This window comes from Lontra canadensis, unplaced genomic scaffold (assembly GCF_010015895.1).
Source record: "Lontra canadensis isolate GAN:19392208 unplaced genomic scaffold, GSC_riverotter_1.0 scaffold1, whole genome shotgun sequence".
NCBI lineage: Eukaryota > Metazoa > Chordata > Mammalia > Carnivora > Mustelidae > Lontra > Lontra canadensis.
The window spans coordinates 23226093-23246271 of NW_022630995.1; the positions used below are offsets into that span (position 1 = coordinate 23226093).

The following is a 20179-nucleotide window of genomic DNA, read 5'->3' on the forward strand; positions in this document are numbered from 1 at the left end:
GTCACCCAGGCGCTCCTATGGGGAGCTATCTTTAACATCTGAAACGAGAGGGCCCACTTAAAAAACCTACTTTGCCTATATACTTGTAGGACCTTCCTTGAACCTTGATTTTTTTGGTTTTTCTTATGGCCACTGTTATTTCCTAACTTTCTTATCTTATTTGATTTCCCTCTACCTGCTACTACCAATGTGGAACCTCTATACAGCAAATGAGAGCATTGAATGCCAATATTAGAATATTTTGACCCAATGTGAACCAAACTGTCATTCTTGAACACTGCCAATGGGACCTGAGAAGGAATGTTCAGTATGTTGTGTGCATGAGCAGAGAAAATGCAAAACAAAGTGGAAAAAGAGAGGAATGAGCTACCGGAATGTTCCAATGAAACTAGAGCCACAAAAAATTAAAATTGCTTTAATTATGCTCTTAATTTTATTTTTTTTAGTAGTCTCTACACCTAATGTGGGGCTTAAACTCATGACCCTGAGATCAAGAGTCACATGTACTTCCAACTAAGCTAGGCAAGGACCCCTATATTCTTCATTTGCAAGACTCTTTTGGCTACCCTGGCCTCTTGAGATTTTATAATTTTTTTCCATTTCTATAAAAAATGCCATTGGGATTTGGATAGGGATTGTACTGAATCTGTAGATTGCTTTGGGTACCACAGACATCTGAACAATATTAAGTCCTCCAATCCAGGAACATAGGATGTCTTTCCATTTATTTCTGTCTTCTTCAATTTTCTTCAATAATGTTTTATAGTTTTCAGCATATGGTCTTTCGCCTCTTTGGATAAGTTTATTCCTAAGCATTTTATTCTTTTTGATGCTATTGCAAATAGGATTTTCTTAATTTACTTTTGGATTTTAATTATTTGCATATGGAAACACACCTGCTTTTTTGCATTGATTTTGCATTCTGCAACTCTGCTGAATTTATTAGTTCTGGTTTGTGAAATCCTTAGGGTCTTCTACATGTAAGATCTTGTCATCTGGAACATAATTTTACTTCTTTCTTTCCAATTTGGATGCCTTTTCTTTCTTTTTCTTGCCTAACTGCTTTGGCTAGGATTTCCGATATACACTAAACAGAACTGGTAAGAATGGGGATCCTTGCATTGCTGCTGATCCTAGAGGAAAAACTTCAATCTTTCACCACTGAGTATAATATACTGTGGACTTTTCATGTATGGCCTTCATCATGTTGAGGTATATTACTTTTATTTCACTAATTAGTTGAAATGACATTGTACAAAACTGATTCAATGATACAGAGTCCTGATCCTCAGACTAAGTTATACCCATTCCTGGGATAACATAAATACTTCCAAGGTATTATGTAAAAACTGTGGTATACATGTAGTTTTCATGTATCCATATCTGGACACTCAATTCGGATGTACATTCCTTTTTTAAGAATTATCTACCTGACAACCTGTGTGTGGTCTAAGTATCTCATGATCTTTCCTCTCTCACCTTCCCTCTCACAACTGTTTTCCCCCCACTTTTTAAAGCAAAGTCATGCATCTAATGTCATTCAAAATATGAAAAACTTTTGAAGCACCAAACAAAAAGATAATCAAAGTTTATGAAAGATATGTATTAAGATATGCATTAATAAGATGTATCTTATTAAGAGATATATTTCCAATAAAATTTCACTTTTCAATTCAGTAGGTATCAGCATTTGTGCTGTATTTGTCACTTTGATCCACCAATTACTAATAATTATATCACTATTCAGAGGAAAGTGTTAGCACTTTGAACCTTGTAGTCAAAGGACTTTTTTTTTTTTTAAAGATTTTTATTTATTTACTTGACAGAGAGAGATCACAAGTAGACAGAGGCAAGCAGAGAGAGAGGAGGAAGCAGGCTCCCCACTGAGCAGGAAGCCCAATGTGGGGCTCGATCCCAGGACCCTGGGATCATGACCTGAGCCGAAGGCAGAAGCTTTAATCCACTGAGCCACCCAGGTGCCCTGTCAAAGGACATTTTTTAAAATAAAAAATTTTAAAATAAATAAATAAATAATAATTTCAATTCACGTATTTTTTATTGCAGAGATGTTTGATAGAGTGATCATGAAAAGATATTTAAATATAAATATATTAACATAGGATAAAACTGTGGAGATTTCAAGAAGAAAGAGTCATTTAGCTATATTTAAAAGAATGATGTGACAGTTTTAAGAGATCAGTATTTACAACAGACTGGAAATTACATCTTTCATTTCTATATATATACTCATTACTATTTTTTTAAAGATTTTATTTATTTTTTTTGACCGAGTGAGAGAGGGAATACAAGCAGAGGGAGTGGGAGATGGAGAAGCGGGCTCCCCGCTGAACATGGAGTCCCATGTGGGGCTTGATCCCAGGATCATGACCTGAGCAGAAGGCAGACACTTAACGACTGAGCCACCCAGGTGCCCCTACTCATTATTATTTTTAAAAGATTTTAAGTAATCTCTACACCCAACTTGGGGCTCAAACTCACAATCCTGAGATCAAGAGTTGCATGCTCCTCCCACCACACCAGGCAGGTGTCCCCTTTCATATCTATTTTAAACTTAAAGATGAAAAATGTTAGCTACCAAATTAAAAATGTGTTAAGTACAAACACTATTTCAGAAAATACTTTTAAAGAGATCATGAGCACAAAATGACACAGAGGGCAAACTTCCAAAGCTTGTTCACAATGTAGAGATGAAAATCTTGAGGAAAAATAGGACAAAATCTATAGGAGAGCTATCCTAAGAAAAGGTGTGCTTTAGAAACATACCCAACAGTGTAAACACCACTTCGGAAAAACTTGAATTATGAAAAAAACAAACCAAAAGACCAAATCAGGTATCAAAGGGGGCTTATGCTCACTATGTTTCAGGAGAATCAACAAATGTTCCTACAACCTAGACATACCTTTGCTTCTTCAAGTTCTTTATCAGCAGTCTCAAGCACTTCTTCTTTATGTCTTTCTAACTGCTGTGCTAACTGGTCTATTTCAGTTAATTCCTGGCAGAGTTTTTCATTTTTGTTACTTAAATTAACAACTTCAGTAGTCACTGTTTCCTTGGTTTCCATAAGCTCCTGTATATGCTTCTCCAGGTCTTTATTAGCTCTCTGAAGAAAGTCAACCTAAATTGAATTTGTAATTCACAGGTTTATGAATTTGAAAATTATCCTAAATACTAAACTTTCAAAAATATTTCAAAATGCTGTATTTTTTAAAATACTGAAAATTTAAACCACAGCTATTTTACATTTGCAGTCCTACATTACTTTGATTCACAAAACTGACAGTGTGGGGTGTAATAAAAATATATAGCCATTGGCTTCCAATCTTTAAACAGGAAAGGAAAGGAAAAGCAAAACATTTGTGTGAACTTTTTCCCAACACAGAGTTCTAAAATTATGACAAGACTATCACTACGATGATACCACTACTCTAGACTGTGCTGTCCAATGTAGTAGTCACTAGCATCCACATGTGCACACTGTGGCTCCGCCCAACTGAGAAGTGCTATAAATGTAAGATAGACACAAGATTTCAAAGACGTGGTGCAAAAAAGAAAGAATGTAACATATCTCAACATTCGTATTTTACAACATTAATTATACATTGAAATTATATTTTGGATATACTGAGGTAGATACATTATTAAAATTAATTTCATCTGTTTCTTTTTATTTTCTTAATCTGGCTACTAGAAAGCTTTACAGTTTTATGTTTTACAGTTTGATCTGAGATTCATTTTCTTTTCTTTTTCTTTTAAGTGGGCTCCACAGAAGCTTGAACTCATGATCCTGAGATTGAATCCTGAGCTGAGATCAAGAGTTGGTCAGATGCTTAACCAACTGAGTCACCCATGTGCCCCTAGAAAATTTTAAATTACATATGTGGCTCATATCATATTTGTACTGGACAGCACTGCTCTAGAGCTACTGCCGATATTCCTGACTTAGGTCTATTCTGGTTACACCCCAGGCAGCAATGACGGGTAAATTTCTAAAGGTAACATAACATGCTTTATACAACTCTCCTGTTCTACTCTTAGGTCAAATGCATGGCAACGGAATCTAAAGCATGTTTAGTTTTTTCTATTTCTTTTTAAAAATATTCTTTTTTTACATTATAAAACAAACAAAATTTTAAAAATAATGAAAATCAAAAAGAGTATCTCATCACACAAAGATAAACTCTTAGTATACCTTGGTTTATTCTCTCCCAGTGTTTTCTCTCTTCTAGTTTTTATGTACATTTTTAAAAAGCAAACTGAACATCACTGTGCCTACAGTTTATTCACTTCTCTTAAATACTTAACATTATGGTATATATTTTTCTGCCTCACTAAATATTCTCTGATTTTTCAATAGCTGCATCCTATTTCTGGACACTTCGGCTCTATCAAATTTTTCCTACTGTAAATAATACACTAGTCACTTTTACAAACATGGACTGTTATAACCATTTCATGATTTTATATACTCAGTGAAATAATTATAAAAGTCATTACCTGAATATTTAAATGAGCAATAAGCTTTTCATTGGTCTTATTTCTAGACTCCAGAGAGAGAATATCAGGGGAGCGGCCACTGTCCAATGCAACTGATAGTCGTTCTATCTCTCGTTCTCTTAGTTCAATCTGAAGACATAAAGTCACGTTATTAATTTAAAAAATTTGCTTTGAACTGAAATAATTAACACTGTATAAACACTTATTTGGGTATACTTTCATTTTTCTTATGTTTCACAATGTGTATAAGAGATTAACATTCATATATGTACCCATGAATGTACCATATTATGAAATGTATATACACAGGCAAAAAATAAACACAGAAAATTTCAAAATGAAAATGTCAATAAAGATTTTTCTTTTTTTTAAGAACTTTATTTATTTGACAGGGAGATAGAGCACAAGGAGGCAGAGTGGCAGTCAGAGGGAGAGGAAGAAGCAGGCTCTCCACTGAGCAGAGAGCCCGATGCAGGGCTCGATCCTAGGACCTGGGATCACGACCTGAGCTGAAGGCAGCCGCTTAACTGTCTGAGACCCCCAGGTGCCCCTCAACAAAGCTTTCATAAGTATTTCTATTGAACAAATTCTTCCCAATTAACTAATTTTTGTTCTTTTTTCCTCCCTCCTCCACGATTAGGCAATGTTTATATAAAAAGAAACTGCTGGGCACTAGAACGGAGTCTGAGCTACTTTAGTGCCTGGCACTGAGTAAATGCAGAATGAACAAATGGATGTAGGACACAAAGAATTGCTATGGAAACTCAGTATGGAAAAGGACAGGAAGTTGGGGTGAATTTAATTAATTATCTATTATTTAGAAAACAACACACATAAAATCACAGAGATCACTATCAACCATGATACTCACTCACATGCATGATTTTGGAAAAACCCAAATACTTTATAGCTTTGGGTTCTGGGGTTTTTGTTTTTTCAAAAAAATTGAAAATGAAAGCAAAGCATTCAACTCAACAATTAATGGAGCACAATTCTTGGTATATGAAGAATAAAATATGATTTCTGACTTTCGGAAACATAGTTTTACAGGGAAAACTAGCAAGTAAGCCAGTAATTGCTATATAATATGTTGTTCAGTGGTAGAAGAAAGAGGTATATGGTAGTTAAGGGAATAAAATGATTTACTCTCCATGATATATTTATATGCCTATGGAAACTAGTGAAGGCTTTATCGAATAGATATGCCCTTCATACGCTATGAAGAGAAAAAAGGAGGAATGTTCCAGGCAGTGACACAGAAGCATAAAGCCACACGGTATGACCGAAGCAGCAGAGACGGCTCAGTAAGACTGGATTGTTATGTGCAAGGGAACTTATAGTTGGGTCTGAATAATCAATCAGGCAGGATTTAACTATGATAAGCTCTGAATACTTTGCTAAGGAGAAAGACTGCTCTGGACTAAAAGATGAATAAGAATAAAACTAGACAAAGAAGACCTATTGGAGAAATGTATGAGAGATGAATAAGGCGTAAACAGTAAGTTAGAGCAGAAAAAGAAAGTTTACAAAGAACTTAGAAGTGACAGAACTTGATGAGTGGTATGTGAAGGGAAGAGAACGAGATCTAGAAAGACTACAGAATGTTGGCTTGGGCAGATGGTGATGCTACCAACCAAAGTAGAGAATATAGGAGGGAAAACAGATTTGAGGTAGAAGATAACAAGTTCAGTACTAGGCATATGGTACAAAGAGCTTTTATCCGAGTAGGAAGGCCCAGTATGAAATTGTACGTATGGGTCTGGAGTTCTGTAGAGATTTGAGCCAGAAATACTGAAAAGTTACAAACATTCAGGGAATATTTTAAACCAAGAGAGTAAATGAGGCCTTCTGAGAAAATGTACAGGGGAAGAAGAAAGGGTCAACGACAGGATCTTGAAAAACAGTAATATTTAAGGGAACAGGTAGAGGAAAAACGCAAAAAAAAAAAAAAGATGAGATTTTTTTAAAAAGGAAAAACTGAAAGAAAATGAAGTCATGAAAGCGTTTTAAAGAGAAATTACCAATAATGACAAATACTACAGAGTGGTCAAGAAATTAAAGACTAAAAGTATCCTTTTGGATCAAGCAATTAATGTCACTGGTGTCATTAACTAGACCAATTTCTGTAAAGGGAGACTCACGCCAGAAAGTGATAGGACGGCAGGAGGTGAAGAAGTGGAGACAGAAGAGTAGGACTCTTTAGAGAAGTCTGCGTGAGGGAGGAGAAGGCATCAGCAACAAGGAGAGGTAGTTAAAGGAGATCTTTTTAGGAGATGTTAGTAATGACCACAATAGCACCTCTTTCTAGGATGGTTAGGGAGATTAAAAGCATTACTAGTTGTAAAGCGGCTCGAAGTGTTTTTTAAAGAAGGGAAAAAAAAAAAAAAAGGAAAGAATATTGACGAAAGCAAAAAGAAGGATGCCTGGGTGGCTCATTTGGTTGGGTGTCTGCTTTCTGCTCAGGTCATGATCCCAGGGTCATGGATCAAGCCCCATGTCTGGCTCTCTGCTTAGTGGGGAGCTTGCTTCTCCCTCTCCCTCTGCCACTCCCCCGCTTGTCCCCTTTCTCTCTGTTTAATAAATAAAAAAAACCTAGAAAAAAAAAAAGGAGCAGCGAGGAAATAGAGTGAAGAGCACAGGTACAAAGACTAAGCGTTAAACAGGAAGAACGCCACACTGCCCATTAAGTCTGTAGAGCCTCCGTGTGAACGTTGCTAATTTTAAAGGTAGAAACAAAGTTGAGACAAGGTGATATCTTGAGAGGGTATTTATTATAGGCTGGGGAAAGAGCTTGTGGAGAACAGCGAAATTTGGAATATAGATTGAGAAAAACAAAACAAACTTAAGTGAAAAAGAAAAAGACATGCAGCAGAGTGGATTCAACTAAGATTGATAACCATAATAAACTGATGGTTTCAATCAGAATGGTCAGGGAATTTTCTCCGAACACCTCAACTACCTCATAGAGATAGTAGAGACTGGTCAGCTAATGTTCATAAAGTACTCAGAAAAAAATGTGATAAAACTGTGATTATAAATTGAAAAATATCAACAATATTCAACTAGTGAATATTTGATATTTTCAGTCTCTCTCTATACTGTAAGTTTTTTGGTTGACGTCTGGTTGACGTCTTTTCTACTGTCGCCCCCTGCTCCCATTCTTTTGCAGCTAACTTGTTTGTGCCTCAATCTTCTCCCGTGCACCGTCAGGAGGTGGCAAACGTGATCACAATTCCTTTATACTGCATTTTTATCCAAATATCTTCTAAGTACTTTACGAACTTAACAGTAATACCAACACATAAGTTACATCTATATTTGCATGTGCAAATCACTCCAATAAAATGCAGTCATATGCAGAAAATGAAGAAACGTGTTACCCAATTTAAGCTTCAGTAAGCATATTAAGGAAGCAAGCCTGTAATTATACGAATCAGTATTTAGCCAAGTACCAACAGAATGTATGAAAGAACAAAGCTTACTATAGTTACGATCTAATCCTGCATATATTAATTCCCCTGCTTCTTCAGAAAACTCTTTTACTAGTTCTTGTAGAGAACACACACAACAAATACGGTGCCACAGAAGAGTAACCATCAAGAAGAGTTATGTTCCAAATAACAAAATCTACAGTAATAGTAAAAAAATTACTTATGATACCACTGTAAAGCATAATACACTTCAATAAAATACCTCCCAAGATGGAAACATGTAATATGATTACAATATTTGGGGAGACAGATGATTCACCTAAGGAAACCCTAAAAAACTACTATTTGCCTCAATGCATAATGGACTGGACTGTTGTTCTAAAGCTATCTAAGCCATCCAGCTATTATCTCTATTAACAAACTGGTGGAAAAGATAAAAGCTGTGTAAAAATTCAGCATCAGTAATACCAAATATAACCCAACTTTATTTACAATCACAGCATAACCATTTCAACAATGCAACCATGCATCCCTGCTATGGAAGTAAATAAAAATCCTACCTGCTCGGTATAATCTCTCAGTCCACTTTCCATCATTGTTAACTTTTCTTGTAACTGGTGGACTTCCAGTTGAAGTTCTTGAATTCTGAAACACATTTATAACTAATGTCGATATACTTTCGTTAAGAAATACATAAAAACAAGAAATGAAACTAGATATGTTCTGTAAATTCTCTACTTTCAATTTCTCAGTAAGGTATGAAGTACTGTACCAAAGGGTTCCAAACCACAGCATAAATAGAGTACATCATCTTGGAGATTTAATTCTATAAGAATAGATTTAGAAAACTGAGTGTTAAATAATTTGAAATTCAGATACATTATGCCTCCTGTTGCATTTTGATCCTTAAAACTCTTTGAGGTACCGTTGCCAATTCTTAGGTTCAGGAAACTAGAGGGTCTAGCCCAGAATTCACATTCTGAAGTGAAAAATGGAACCAAAGTGTGTTTTCTGAGCCTAAATGACCCTATATTTCCTAATGAACTACCTGCAATCCTGGAGAGAAGAAAAATATTGAGAAATACTATAATTCACCAAATAACTACAGCAAAAACCTATTCCATTCTAGAACTTATTAATTCTAACAAAACCAAGATTTGTCCAAATTATCTCAATTCTACAACTACCCAATGGATTTGTATTACATCAAACTTTGCCAAACAGTAACATAAATATGACATAACCACTTTCATACTGGAAAAATAAAGCCTGAGGCCAGGTCTGCTTTTTTTTTTTTTTTAAGATTTTATTTATTTATTTGACAGACAGAGATCACAAGTAGGCAGAGAGGGAGGGAGGAAGCAGGCTCCCTGCTGAGCAGAGAGCCCGATGTGGGTATCAATCCCAGGACCCTGAGATCATGACCTGAGCCAAAGGCAGAGGCTTTAACCCACTGAGCCACCCAGGCACCCCCAGGTCTGCTTTTAAGAGAGATTTTCTGTGAAAACTAGAGTAAGTGAGTAAGTGAGGCTGGCACACCTTGTCCCTGCTGTTACTTTCTACTATTAGTACTTTCTACTAATCTAGGTTTGGGAGAAAAGTAGGTATGCAGTTGCCCTCATATGCATGCACACAAATCACTCTGTATACAAACACAATGTTTCTGTGCAAAAGAAAACAAACAAGATCACCAAGAGGTTAATGCCACCTATGAGGGTTTGATAGGAAAGAAAGATGTTAAGGAAAAAATTTAAAGACAGAAAATGACAAAACATGCAGACCAAAAAACTCCTTTTAAATATACTAACACACTGCTAAGTCCTAGATTACAATTGTTAACAGAAAAAACAACCCCACAAAATATTTCACAATCTAAGTTCAGATAACTATATAAACATAGTCACGTAATACTGGGTGAGAATAACCAAGAGATCCTAATCAGTACCTCCATCAATATTCCTTCAGATTGTTACGAGATTAATGATGTGGAAAAACTCTTCCATATTCTCTGTATAATCTATAAAGTAAAAAGTTATCCATACTAACCATTTTTACTAGTATAGTACATATTTTAGAATGTTTCTCCAGGGGCACCTGGGTGGCTCAGTGGGTTAAAGCCTCTGCCTTCAGCTCAGGTCACGATCCCAGGGTGCTGGGATCGAGCCCCGCATCAGGCTCTCTGCTCAGCAGGGAGCCTGCTTCCTCCTCTCTCTCTGCCTGCTTCTCTGCCTACTTGTGATCTCTGTCTGTCAAATAAATAAATAAAATCTTTAAAAAAAAAAGAATGTTTCTCCAGCTATGACCACAGAGGCTGTCATGAGTGTTCTCTAGTTCCTTTGAACCTCTTATAATTTTCTTAATGGCATTCTGTGTATTTCTTGTGTCATCTTTACTATTAGAATATGAGCTTCTCAAGAGTAGCAATATCATCTCATGTTCACATCCCCAGAACACTTACATAGCGCCTTTCCCAGAGACATTAACCAAGTTTTATTTAAAACTGAATTTATATCTGATTCCAGTGTAAGGAAAAACAAGCATAAAGAGCTAGAGAACCATGAATCAAGAATTCAAAGCCAGTTACAAATCTACTCATGTTCACTGGCATTTGACATATCTGAAGTGAGAAGAGTCCTGCAAAAAGATGAATTGGGTGATGAAACTAAATATTAAAGCAACTCTACTAAAATGGATTTGAGATGGCACTAAATTATTTTAAAGCAAGTAGAGACAGAAACATCACATTTCTGATCTATGTGAGATCAAAGTTTCAAAACCAGTAAAAACAGTCTGTACTCAGGATACATTCAGAAAGTACTTCCTGAGTGCTCACACAAAGTTCTGTGCTAGGCCCTGGAGATACAATAACAGACTGGAGCCCCAGCAGCAAGAGACTTAGAGTTAATCAAGTGATTAACTGAAACCAACTAAATATTATTTAATGCACCTGTTATCAGCCACCTGTAGGAGGTCTGCAATGTAAGGGTCATCGGGCTGCGGAACTGGATATGAACTGACTTCAGAGGGAGGGACTGGTTCGTCAATCTGCATACGTTGGCGCCTGAAAGCAATATTTCTTTTCTTGCCACCTAAAACACAATTGTGTATTTGAAGGAATTTAAAAGAAACAAATATTAGAATTAAATATCCCAGAAGGTCACGCTTTTTGTTATCAAGTGTGTCTCTAGCTCATATTACCTAGCGATAAAATAGCTCCTCCCTTATATAGACTCACACCCTGATCTTTAACTGAACAATGCCTTCCTGAAAACCTCAACAAGTTTTATTCTTGGCATGCTTGGTACGTACATCCATCCGCTAGATGGGAACAAGACTTTGGTAAGATTAAAAGTTGAGCATACCCTGTGGTATTTGCTCTTATGAACTCAAGAAATCATTATCAGCAGAAAACTGTCAAATGAGAAGCTTAAAGCAGTGATAACTAAAATAAACATGTTTATTTAGCAATGCCAAAAGAGCAGATTAACAGAAACTTTATGTAGCAAAACTAGTATATAATGAATGAATCTCATCTGTAATATAAAATGATGCTATAACCTGAATTAGTGGGGCATGCCTACTTAATTGTCCTTAAAACTAGCAGGAGTAATTCTTTTTATGGACAGATACATCCAAATTACACGGATAATCTATATTTCCCAGTACCCGGCCAAGATTAGACATGCACTTGAAAAATTAATTTATCTACACAAAGAACAAACATAATCTACAACTGTGTCTTCATTAGAATCCTGACACATTTTGTATACACCTATCTCTTGTCTTGAGGATGAAGAAACTGGATCAAAAGTATTTAAATGATTTGCTTGTAGTTATACAACTAAACAAGGTAAACCATTTTCTCCTTTTCTTACTTTTTTTAAATACCAACCTCCCCTCAGGGTCTGTTCTCTCTTCTCAGCTTACCCAATCTCACTAGCGAATTCCCACCACATCCATAGCTTTAATTCCCACAATATTCCAATGACCCCCAAATTAGAATTTCCATCTGGGACCACACGTCTAGAAACAGATCCACATATTCCATTGCATACTAGAAATCTCACTGTGGGTGTTCCATGGGTGTAACATACGACACATGCAAAAGTGAACTCCTGCTCTGCTTTCCACCTTCTCTATCTTAAAAATAGTACCATCATCTACCCACTCATTCACCTGAAACAGAAATCCGGGAATTCCTCTACTTCCCAAGTCTTCCACATTCGGTCACTGAATTCTATAGATTACACCCCCTGAATCTCTATGGAATGCCCCATTCCTCTCTCAGAAAACCTGATTATCATTTTCCCCCTTCATCTTCTAGTTACTTCTGAAATCTTCTCCCATGATTCTCAATCCTTTTTACCTTGAGCCCACAGTCCCATTCTCCATGTCATTTCCTGCCATTTAGATCTCCAACTCCCTTCTGATCTCATTCTTCATTCTGACCAAATCACCCCTGGTCCTCACCATGCTCTTAATCCCTCAGTCTTTACCTCGTATCATAATCCAGCACTTTCCTACACCTCACTCACTCACATCATCTTCATCCCATGATTCAGACATCTTGACAATCTTGTCACTGGTACTGGAGACTCTTCACCAACTTTAAGCCTGGACCACCCTCAACTCTGGATACGCCCCTTCATTTCTTTTCTCTTGCTACGGAACTACTGGGGATAAAGCTAAAAAAAATACTAAATAAAATAATAATAATTTTAAAAAGAACTTAAAATAATGATTAAGGAAATAAAAATCTGGGTATTTAAGTTAGTTAAGTTAGACTACTTGCATCTAAGAAACTACTCTTATGTAAGTCTCGAAGACCATGTATAAAATAATACGTAGATCTTAAGAAATAAATTTAAAAGTTTATGTGACAATCCAAAATCATCTTTTCAAATACTGAAGTTTAAGCATGAAAATCCAAACTCTTATTTTAATCAACAGCTTTAACATCTCCAAAAGATTAGATGTACATAATTGGTTTTGAGAAGGAGCAGACTCACCTGGAGTTTGTACCACAGCATGCAAATTCTTTTCTTGAAGTTGCTGAATTCGTTCATTCTTAGCTTTGCTCTCTTTCTCCAAAAGTTTGAGTTTATGAACATATTGGTTATTTAGAAATTTCAGATCAGCTGTTTCACGTGCACACTTCTTCAACGTAGCTTTCAACTCTTAAAATGAAAAAGATTCAAAGACCATTTTACAGATCAGGAAATCTATGAAGTCCTTCTATGTCACAAAATATGAAAGCCACTTTAATTTGAAAGGCTCCATCTGATTCTCACCCAAGCCTTCGTCTGAAAGGCTATTACCTTTTCTACCACTGTTAACAAAACTACAAATGGGTCACTAAGCAAAAAAGGGAATTATATTTTTCTTCTGCTATATAGCTTAAGATAAATTATGGCATTTGACTCAATCCAGTAAACTGGGTATGTAGCTGAGGGAATAAGAATTCATGCCAGGTATCAGACAGGACTTTCTACTGATATAAGAAGAATTTATAATAAGATAGCCATACAATTACCCTCTGCCCAGGACCTCTGAAATCATTCTATTCAATCTTCCAGCTCGAAGACAGGGGTATTAAAGAATCAGAATGATACAGGGCTTTCACCTCATTTTAGTCCTCTTACTTTCAGTATGGAAAAAATGAAAGTTGTTTCAAGGACATTTCTTTGGTTTCAGCACTTAATATTTCCCAGAGCAATTTTTTTATTAATTAAAAAATTTACTGAATATAGATGACACATGTTACATTGATTTCAGGAGTACAACATAGTGATTCAACTTCTCTGTAAGTTATGCCGTGCACACTGCAAATGTAGTTATCATGTCACTGTGCAATGCTATTACAATAACACTGACTATATTCCCTATGCTGTGCATCTTTCTATAGCAATTTTAATTCTAAAAATTTAATCCACATATAGTGAAGATGATAATAGCTATAAAATGCAAACTTGTTTTCCTTGTTGGGAACTCTTCAATGCACTCTACATTATTTCAAGACTGTTAGCAAAAAGACTATCACAATACTACATATAAGCTTTTCCTACAGAAAATAAAAAAGGGCAAAAAATATGGCATTTTAAAAATCACAGAATTTTACCTTTAATGTGTTGGCCTGATTGTTCTCTCAGTTTCATTAATTCCAGGTATAATTCATTATTTTCCTTGATCAATCTTGCATTTTCAAGTTTATAAGGTTCCAAAACAAAATCAAAATTGGCACTTTCTTTTTCAGCTTTCACAGTAGATAATTTTGATTTCCGAAGACTTTCTGTTGTATGAACTAGGTCACTGAAATTGAAGAATAAAAAATGTACATACAAGGAAACGTTCCATTACCTTTTAATAACTAAATATATTTCAAAAAAGACGTAAATGTTAACACAAAGTGAGATCAAATCTAAAAACAAACAAAAACACTAGGAGACTTTCAAGGTACCAGGTGCTCAAAAATTTCTCAAAGCAAGATTAAAAGGTAAGAAACGTAGACATAGAATCCTCTTTCATTCTCTCCTCTCATTCATCCCCCATGTCCAGTTAGTCACCTGATCCCGTGGACCCTGCGAAACTTATCTGTACATTCAGCAAAGATTTACTGAATACCTACTATATGCTACGTGCTAGCTTATAAGAATAAAAATGGATTGCTTGCCTCTTAGAACATAGACCAGCAGAATATTCATTCCATCAGTCTTTACTGAGCAGGAAACACAATATAGAACACACCATCACGGAACTTGTATCTTACTGACAGTTTGTCAAAAGTTATAATACTATGTGATAAACTCGACAACTGTGTGTTCAGCTTGTACTAGATACAGCAGAGATAAAGTCAGTCTCTAGTCTTAAGGGGTTTGCCTTCTAAAGGAAACACAAAAACAAATTTCCAACGATGGTAAGTAATGAAGGTAATATGTACCAGATGTGACAATCTTGTAGGCCATAGAGCTAAACAAGCATAGGGCAGGAGGGAGAGGTGAGAGGAACTTCCCAGGCAGACAGAAGAGCACCTGGAAAGACCAAGCGGAGAGACCGTGGGGAGTGTATCTGTTTAGGGAGCTCCAAGTGGTTAAATACACGGGAGATGAAGCTGAGTGTAAGATCACTATGGAAAAAGTCTGCCAGTCTCTCAGAAAGTTAAACATACTTCACCCTCCAACCTTGAATTGCAGAGCTAGAACTAGATCATGAAGGGTTCTGGAGGCCATAATGAAGACCACCAAAAAATAAAAATCAAAAACAAAAACAAAAAACCACACCAAAAATCCCCACCAAATATCTTTCCTCCACTCTCTCCTTACCATCATCACAGCTTGTAGTCCTACTGCAAAAGCTTCCTAAGCAGTCCTACTCCAGTCTCAAGGAAAGAACAAATAGTGGAAAAGAACAAAATCACATAGAATCTTTCAGTTAAAGTAACATGTAACTGCTAAAGTATTGACCAACCACATATGATAGAACCTTTATCAAATCATAGAAATTAAAGACTAGAGAGGCAGACACTGAACACCCAATCATATCAGAAAATCACATTAAAAAATTGTAATTCTATTCACAGAGGACTATCAGAAACACCTACTCTGAAGAGTAGAGTGTGAAGGGTGATCCCTACAGTTTTGCAACGTGGAGGTCCTGGAATGATGATATAGGAGTAGGTACAAGAATAGGTGAGCTTCAGATGACTGAAGGACTTAAAAAAAAAATCTCCCATTTCTTTACTGTAACATGAAGTTTAACAGAAGCTAGATAAATGGAATTAAGGATTACAGAGGTTTAGAACTGTATTTCCATCTTTACCTGAAAAGTTTTTCTACCAACGGTAAACACTCCACTGTCAGAGTCTGGCGGTATCCCAACTGATCCAATCTTTTTCTAATATTAATGTACTTTCTTTCTGCAGCTGTAGTCATCTTGTCTTCCAAAACTAGTTTTATTCACTCCCCAAAATTAAAGTCCTAAAAGAAAAGAGTAAAACATTATTCTGTTATTATGGCTATTACTACTATTTCATGGTAAGAAGAAAAGATTCTTTCAATATGAAGCAGACATTTTTTTGATGTTGTTGTTTCTCTTCAGGTAGGCTGCCTTCTGTAATATTTAGACTGACTTAACTGCAATGCTTATGATAGTCACATTGCTGCATTAAAATAAGTTTCTCCTGGGGCACCTGGGTGGCTCAGTTATTAAGTGTCTGCCCTCGGCTCAGGTCATGATCCCAGGGTCCTGAGATGGAGCCCAGCATTGGGCTCCCTGCTCAGCAGGAAGCCTGTTTCTCCCTCTTCCACTCTCCCTGCTTTTGTTCCATCTCTCACTGTCTCTTTCTCTGTCAAATAAATAAATAAAATATTTTAAAAAATAAGTTTCTCTTGATAAATCTATACATAAAAAAGTTAAAAAAATAATGGAGAAAACAAAGAATATTTTCCCAAGCTTGAGGTAGGCAGAATCTTTAGATGCCTAAAGATTTAAATCTTTAAATGCCTAAAGATTTTAAATCTTTAAATGTCTCTTTGAGGGGCGTCTGGGTGGCTCAGTGGGTTAAGCCTCTGCCTTTGGCTCAGGTCATGATCTCAGGGTTCTGGGATCGAGTCCCACATCGGGCTCTCTGCTCAGCAGGGAGCCTGCTTCCTCCTCTCTCTCTGCCTGCCTCTCTGCCTACTTGTGCTCTCTCTCTGTCAAATAAATAAACAAAATCTTAAAAAAAAAAAAGCCTCTTTGAAAGCACTAAATACAAAAGAAAAAACTGATAAATTTTTGGAATTAATCAAATTAAAAATGGCTGCTCATCAAAATATTCCATTAAGAAAACAAAAAGATAAATGAAAGTGTAGGAGAAAATATTCACAATATCAAACAAAGGATTTGTATATGGCATACATGAAGAACAACTGCAGTTCAATAATAATAATAAAGAAAATTCGGTAAGAAAATGGGCTAAAGACTTGCAAAGATAAGTGACTAGGAATAATCAGATGAAGAGGTGCTCACCACCATTAGTTATATGGGAACTAAGAATTAAAACCACAATGAGGTATAATTTCACCCATATTAGAATGGCTAAAATTAAAAACATGTTGTCAAGGATTTGGAGCAACTGGAATCTTCACATTGCTGATGGGAATGTAAAAGCACTGTGGAAAAAGTCTGGCAGTTTCTTTCTTTTTTTTTTTTTTTTTAAGATTTTATTTATTTATTTGGCAGACAGATCACAAACAGGCAGAGAGGCAGGCAGAGAGAGGGAGGAGGAAGCAGGCTCCCTGGTGAGCAGAGAGCCCTATGCAATGCAGAGCTCCATCCCAGGACCCTGGGATCAAGACCTGAGCCAAAGGCAGAGGCTTTAACCCACTGAACCACTCAGGCACCCCAAGTCTGGCAGTTTCTTATAAAGTTAAACTCTACCCTAGAACTCTATAATTGTATTGCTAGGTATTTGTTCAAGCAAATGAAAATAAACATCCATGGAGTCTACGAGAATATTCATAACAGCTTTTTCATAATAGCCCCAGACTGGAGCAGGACAACAAATAAAACATGAGATATTTGTACAATATACTACTACTCAGGAATAAAAGAAAAGAAATAAATAAAAGAAAAGGTCAACCACATGAATTAATTTGGAAAACATTACTTGAGCAGTAGAAGCCAGACACATATACTGCATGATTCTATTTACATGACTTTCAAGAACAGGCAAAATGAAACTATGTATACAGAAACCAGTAGAGCTGTGGCCTGGATCAAGAGGAGTGGGTGGAGACTGGAAGGGTTAAGAAGGAACTTCCTGGGGTGATGAAAATATTGTTAATTGAGATACTGGTTACATCAAGTGTATTACATTTATCAAAGCTTTTCAAATAGGACACTTGAGATCTGTGCATTTCCCCAAGTAAATTTTAATTCCACACACAAAAAAGACACAAACACATATGAATCACACATTTTTATCTTTGTCCTTTTCAATATTTATGAATATATTCCCTACCAATGTGCCCTAAAATGGAGTTCTCTAAAGACTGCTTGTGTAGAACCTTTGCAGGTAAAGATAGTCCTAGTACTCATATTCCTAAGCCAAATAAAATTTGTTTTTAACATCTCTATTGTCTTTCACAATTTATAAAACGTGAATGCATGTGAATACATGCAAAACGGATCCTCACAACTTACCCTGTAAAGGAGACAGGGCATTCTAGAAATCCTCTCTATTCAAAGGCGAGGAAAGGCTGCGTCTAGAGAGCAACTTGTCCCAAACCACTGGGCCACAAAGAAGGTGGGCACTCAGGTCTCCTGAGTCCTGGTCCAGCACTCTGGCTTCTGTACCAAGCTGCAACTGCTTCTTGGCCTTTGGGCTAAGATCAAGTGTAGTATCTGTATCAAGCTGCGGCAACTCACCAAATCACTTCTAATCTACTCTTTCTACAAATCCTTCTTTCTCCACACTCTTGCTAACCTTTTCTTTTAGTGGCATCCCCATGGTTCCTTCCACAAAAGGGACCTGACTGGTGAAGGGCTTTTCGGAGAAACTCCTGGAGACATCGGAAATACACCTGTCAAGAACCAGCAGGGCCTCGCCCCTCCAACATTTCTCCTTTTTGTCTGGTACCAATTTTGATTACCCAGAAATAATACTTCCTCACATACTGGCTGAGACAGAGAATGAACAGGAATCCCCCCACCCCAAAGTCATCGAAACACAGGACAGATGGAAGAGTAAAATCCCCCCAAGAAGAACAAAAAACATCCTCACCCATGGGCTGCTGTCTTCCCCCACCTACATCAGGCAAACACTGTGGCTATACTGAAAGTTTCTAGCACAACCTAGAAGCTTAGTTTGGAGGTCCCCCGCGCACACCTGTTTAGAACCACCCGCTAGCTTACCTCTGCGGAGGTGGGGGTCTGAAAGCCAGGACATCTTTTTACAAAAGTAGCCTGTGTGTAAGTATGCGCAGCGACTCAAAAACCAAAACAAAACACCAGCCTTACTTAACTAGGGCTGCCTCCAAGTCCCTCCATACTGAACTTAAAATAGTAGACTGGAAGGTAAAGGGGATGTTTTCGAAGGTGCAGGGCAAAGGTTAACAAATGGCTTCCGTCCTACACTTTTGGGCACTGTGTTTTTACGACGAGCCTGTAAGAGTCTCACACGACAGGGCACTTTAACTTTTTTTTTTTTTTTTCCAAGATTTGTTTATTTATTTACTTGACAGAGAGATCACAAGCAAGCAGAGAGAGAGGAGGAAGCAGGCTCCTCGCCGAGCAGAAAGCCCGATGCGGGGCTCGATCCCAGGACCCTGAGATCATGACCCGAGCCGAAGGCAGCGGCTTAACCCACGGAGCCACCCAGGCACCCCGGCACTTTAACTTTTAAATCAACTCCGCGGTTCTCAGGAGGCGGGTGTGCACACACCGCGCAGACGCCCGCGGCGAGTGGCGCGGCGGAAACCGGGAGGCTCGAGCTGCCCCAGGTCGACCTCCCGGACGCAGCTTCTCCGCCAGGTGTCGAAGGGTAAAGATGTCGGACGCGCAGCCGGCGGGGAATCTTCGCGCCGCTCCGCGCCGCGCCCCGCCGGGCCGGGCCCCACTTCCTCCCCGCGGCCGCGCGGCCTCCCTCCCGGCAGCACCCGGGCCACGGGGACGTCCCCGGAGGCAACGGCTAGAGCGTCGCCGCCGCCGCGCCCGGGCCTCCCACCCCGACAGTGGCACTCACCCGCGGCTCCAGCCGCCGCTTCTTCCGCCTGCGGCCGCATTCCCCCTCACGCCTCGCCACCCTCGCTGGCTCCTTCCGCCCCAGACTCCGGCTCCGGCGCTAGGACAGTTTGAAAATGGCGCGGAGAGACGATCCCTGTAGGCGCGGAGTCGGCGCCGCGGTTACCTCGGTAACGGGAGCGGCGCAGGCGGTGCGCGGCGCGCGGCCCGGGCGCGCTCGGCGGCGACGGCGGCGCGGGCCCAAGTGCCCGGAAACGCAACGGCCGGAGGGCGCACGGCCACGGCGCCCCCTACCGGTGGGCAAACTCCGAACCTCGGCAGATGCCAGAACTAGATCCTCCCTTTTTCCGGATTCGTTGCCTGTCTACCCCGCGCAGGGTTTAAACGCTCCCCAGCTCTTGGTCCCTGCAGCGGATAAGGCTTCACCCGCCAGGTGAACACCTGCTGACCACGAAAAGTCTAGCCTAATAATCCCGTTTCTTTGCAACTTTCCCTGACAACCGCCCAATAA

At 38.3% G+C, this 20179-nt stretch overlaps 1 protein-coding gene and 1 pseudogene across 2 annotated transcripts in view; one reads left to right on the forward strand and one right to left on the reverse strand.

Moving 5' to 3' along the window:
• The window catches only part of CEP135 (centrosomal protein 135), a 78695-nt gene extending 58817 nt beyond the window's left edge, over positions 1–19878 (reverse strand). Inside the window, exons 1-8 of one of the 2 annotated variants that reach the window (XM_032851244.1) lie at positions 19670–19878; positions 15763–15920; positions 14066–14256; positions 12957–13124; positions 10895–11036; positions 8508–8592; positions 4517–4645; positions 2922–3137 (exon numbers count right to left, since the gene is read on the reverse strand). In XM_032851244.1, the coding sequence (XP_032707135.1) occupies positions 2922–3137; positions 4517–4645; positions 8508–8592; positions 10895–11036; positions 12957–13124; positions 14066–14256; positions 15763–15875 (1044 nt within the window). In that variant the 5' untranslated portion in view covers positions 15876–15920; positions 19670–19878. Of the gene's footprint in view, positions 1–2921; positions 3138–4516; positions 4646–8507; positions 8593–10894; positions 11037–12956; positions 13125–14065; positions 14257–15762; positions 15921–18840; positions 18917–19669 lie in introns of those variants that run through there. The other variant, XM_032851245.1, reaches the window with a different exon arrangement.
• Positions 18292–18390, forward strand: LOC116871947 (annotated as a pseudogene).
• Positions 19879–20179: the final 301 nt, after the last annotated feature.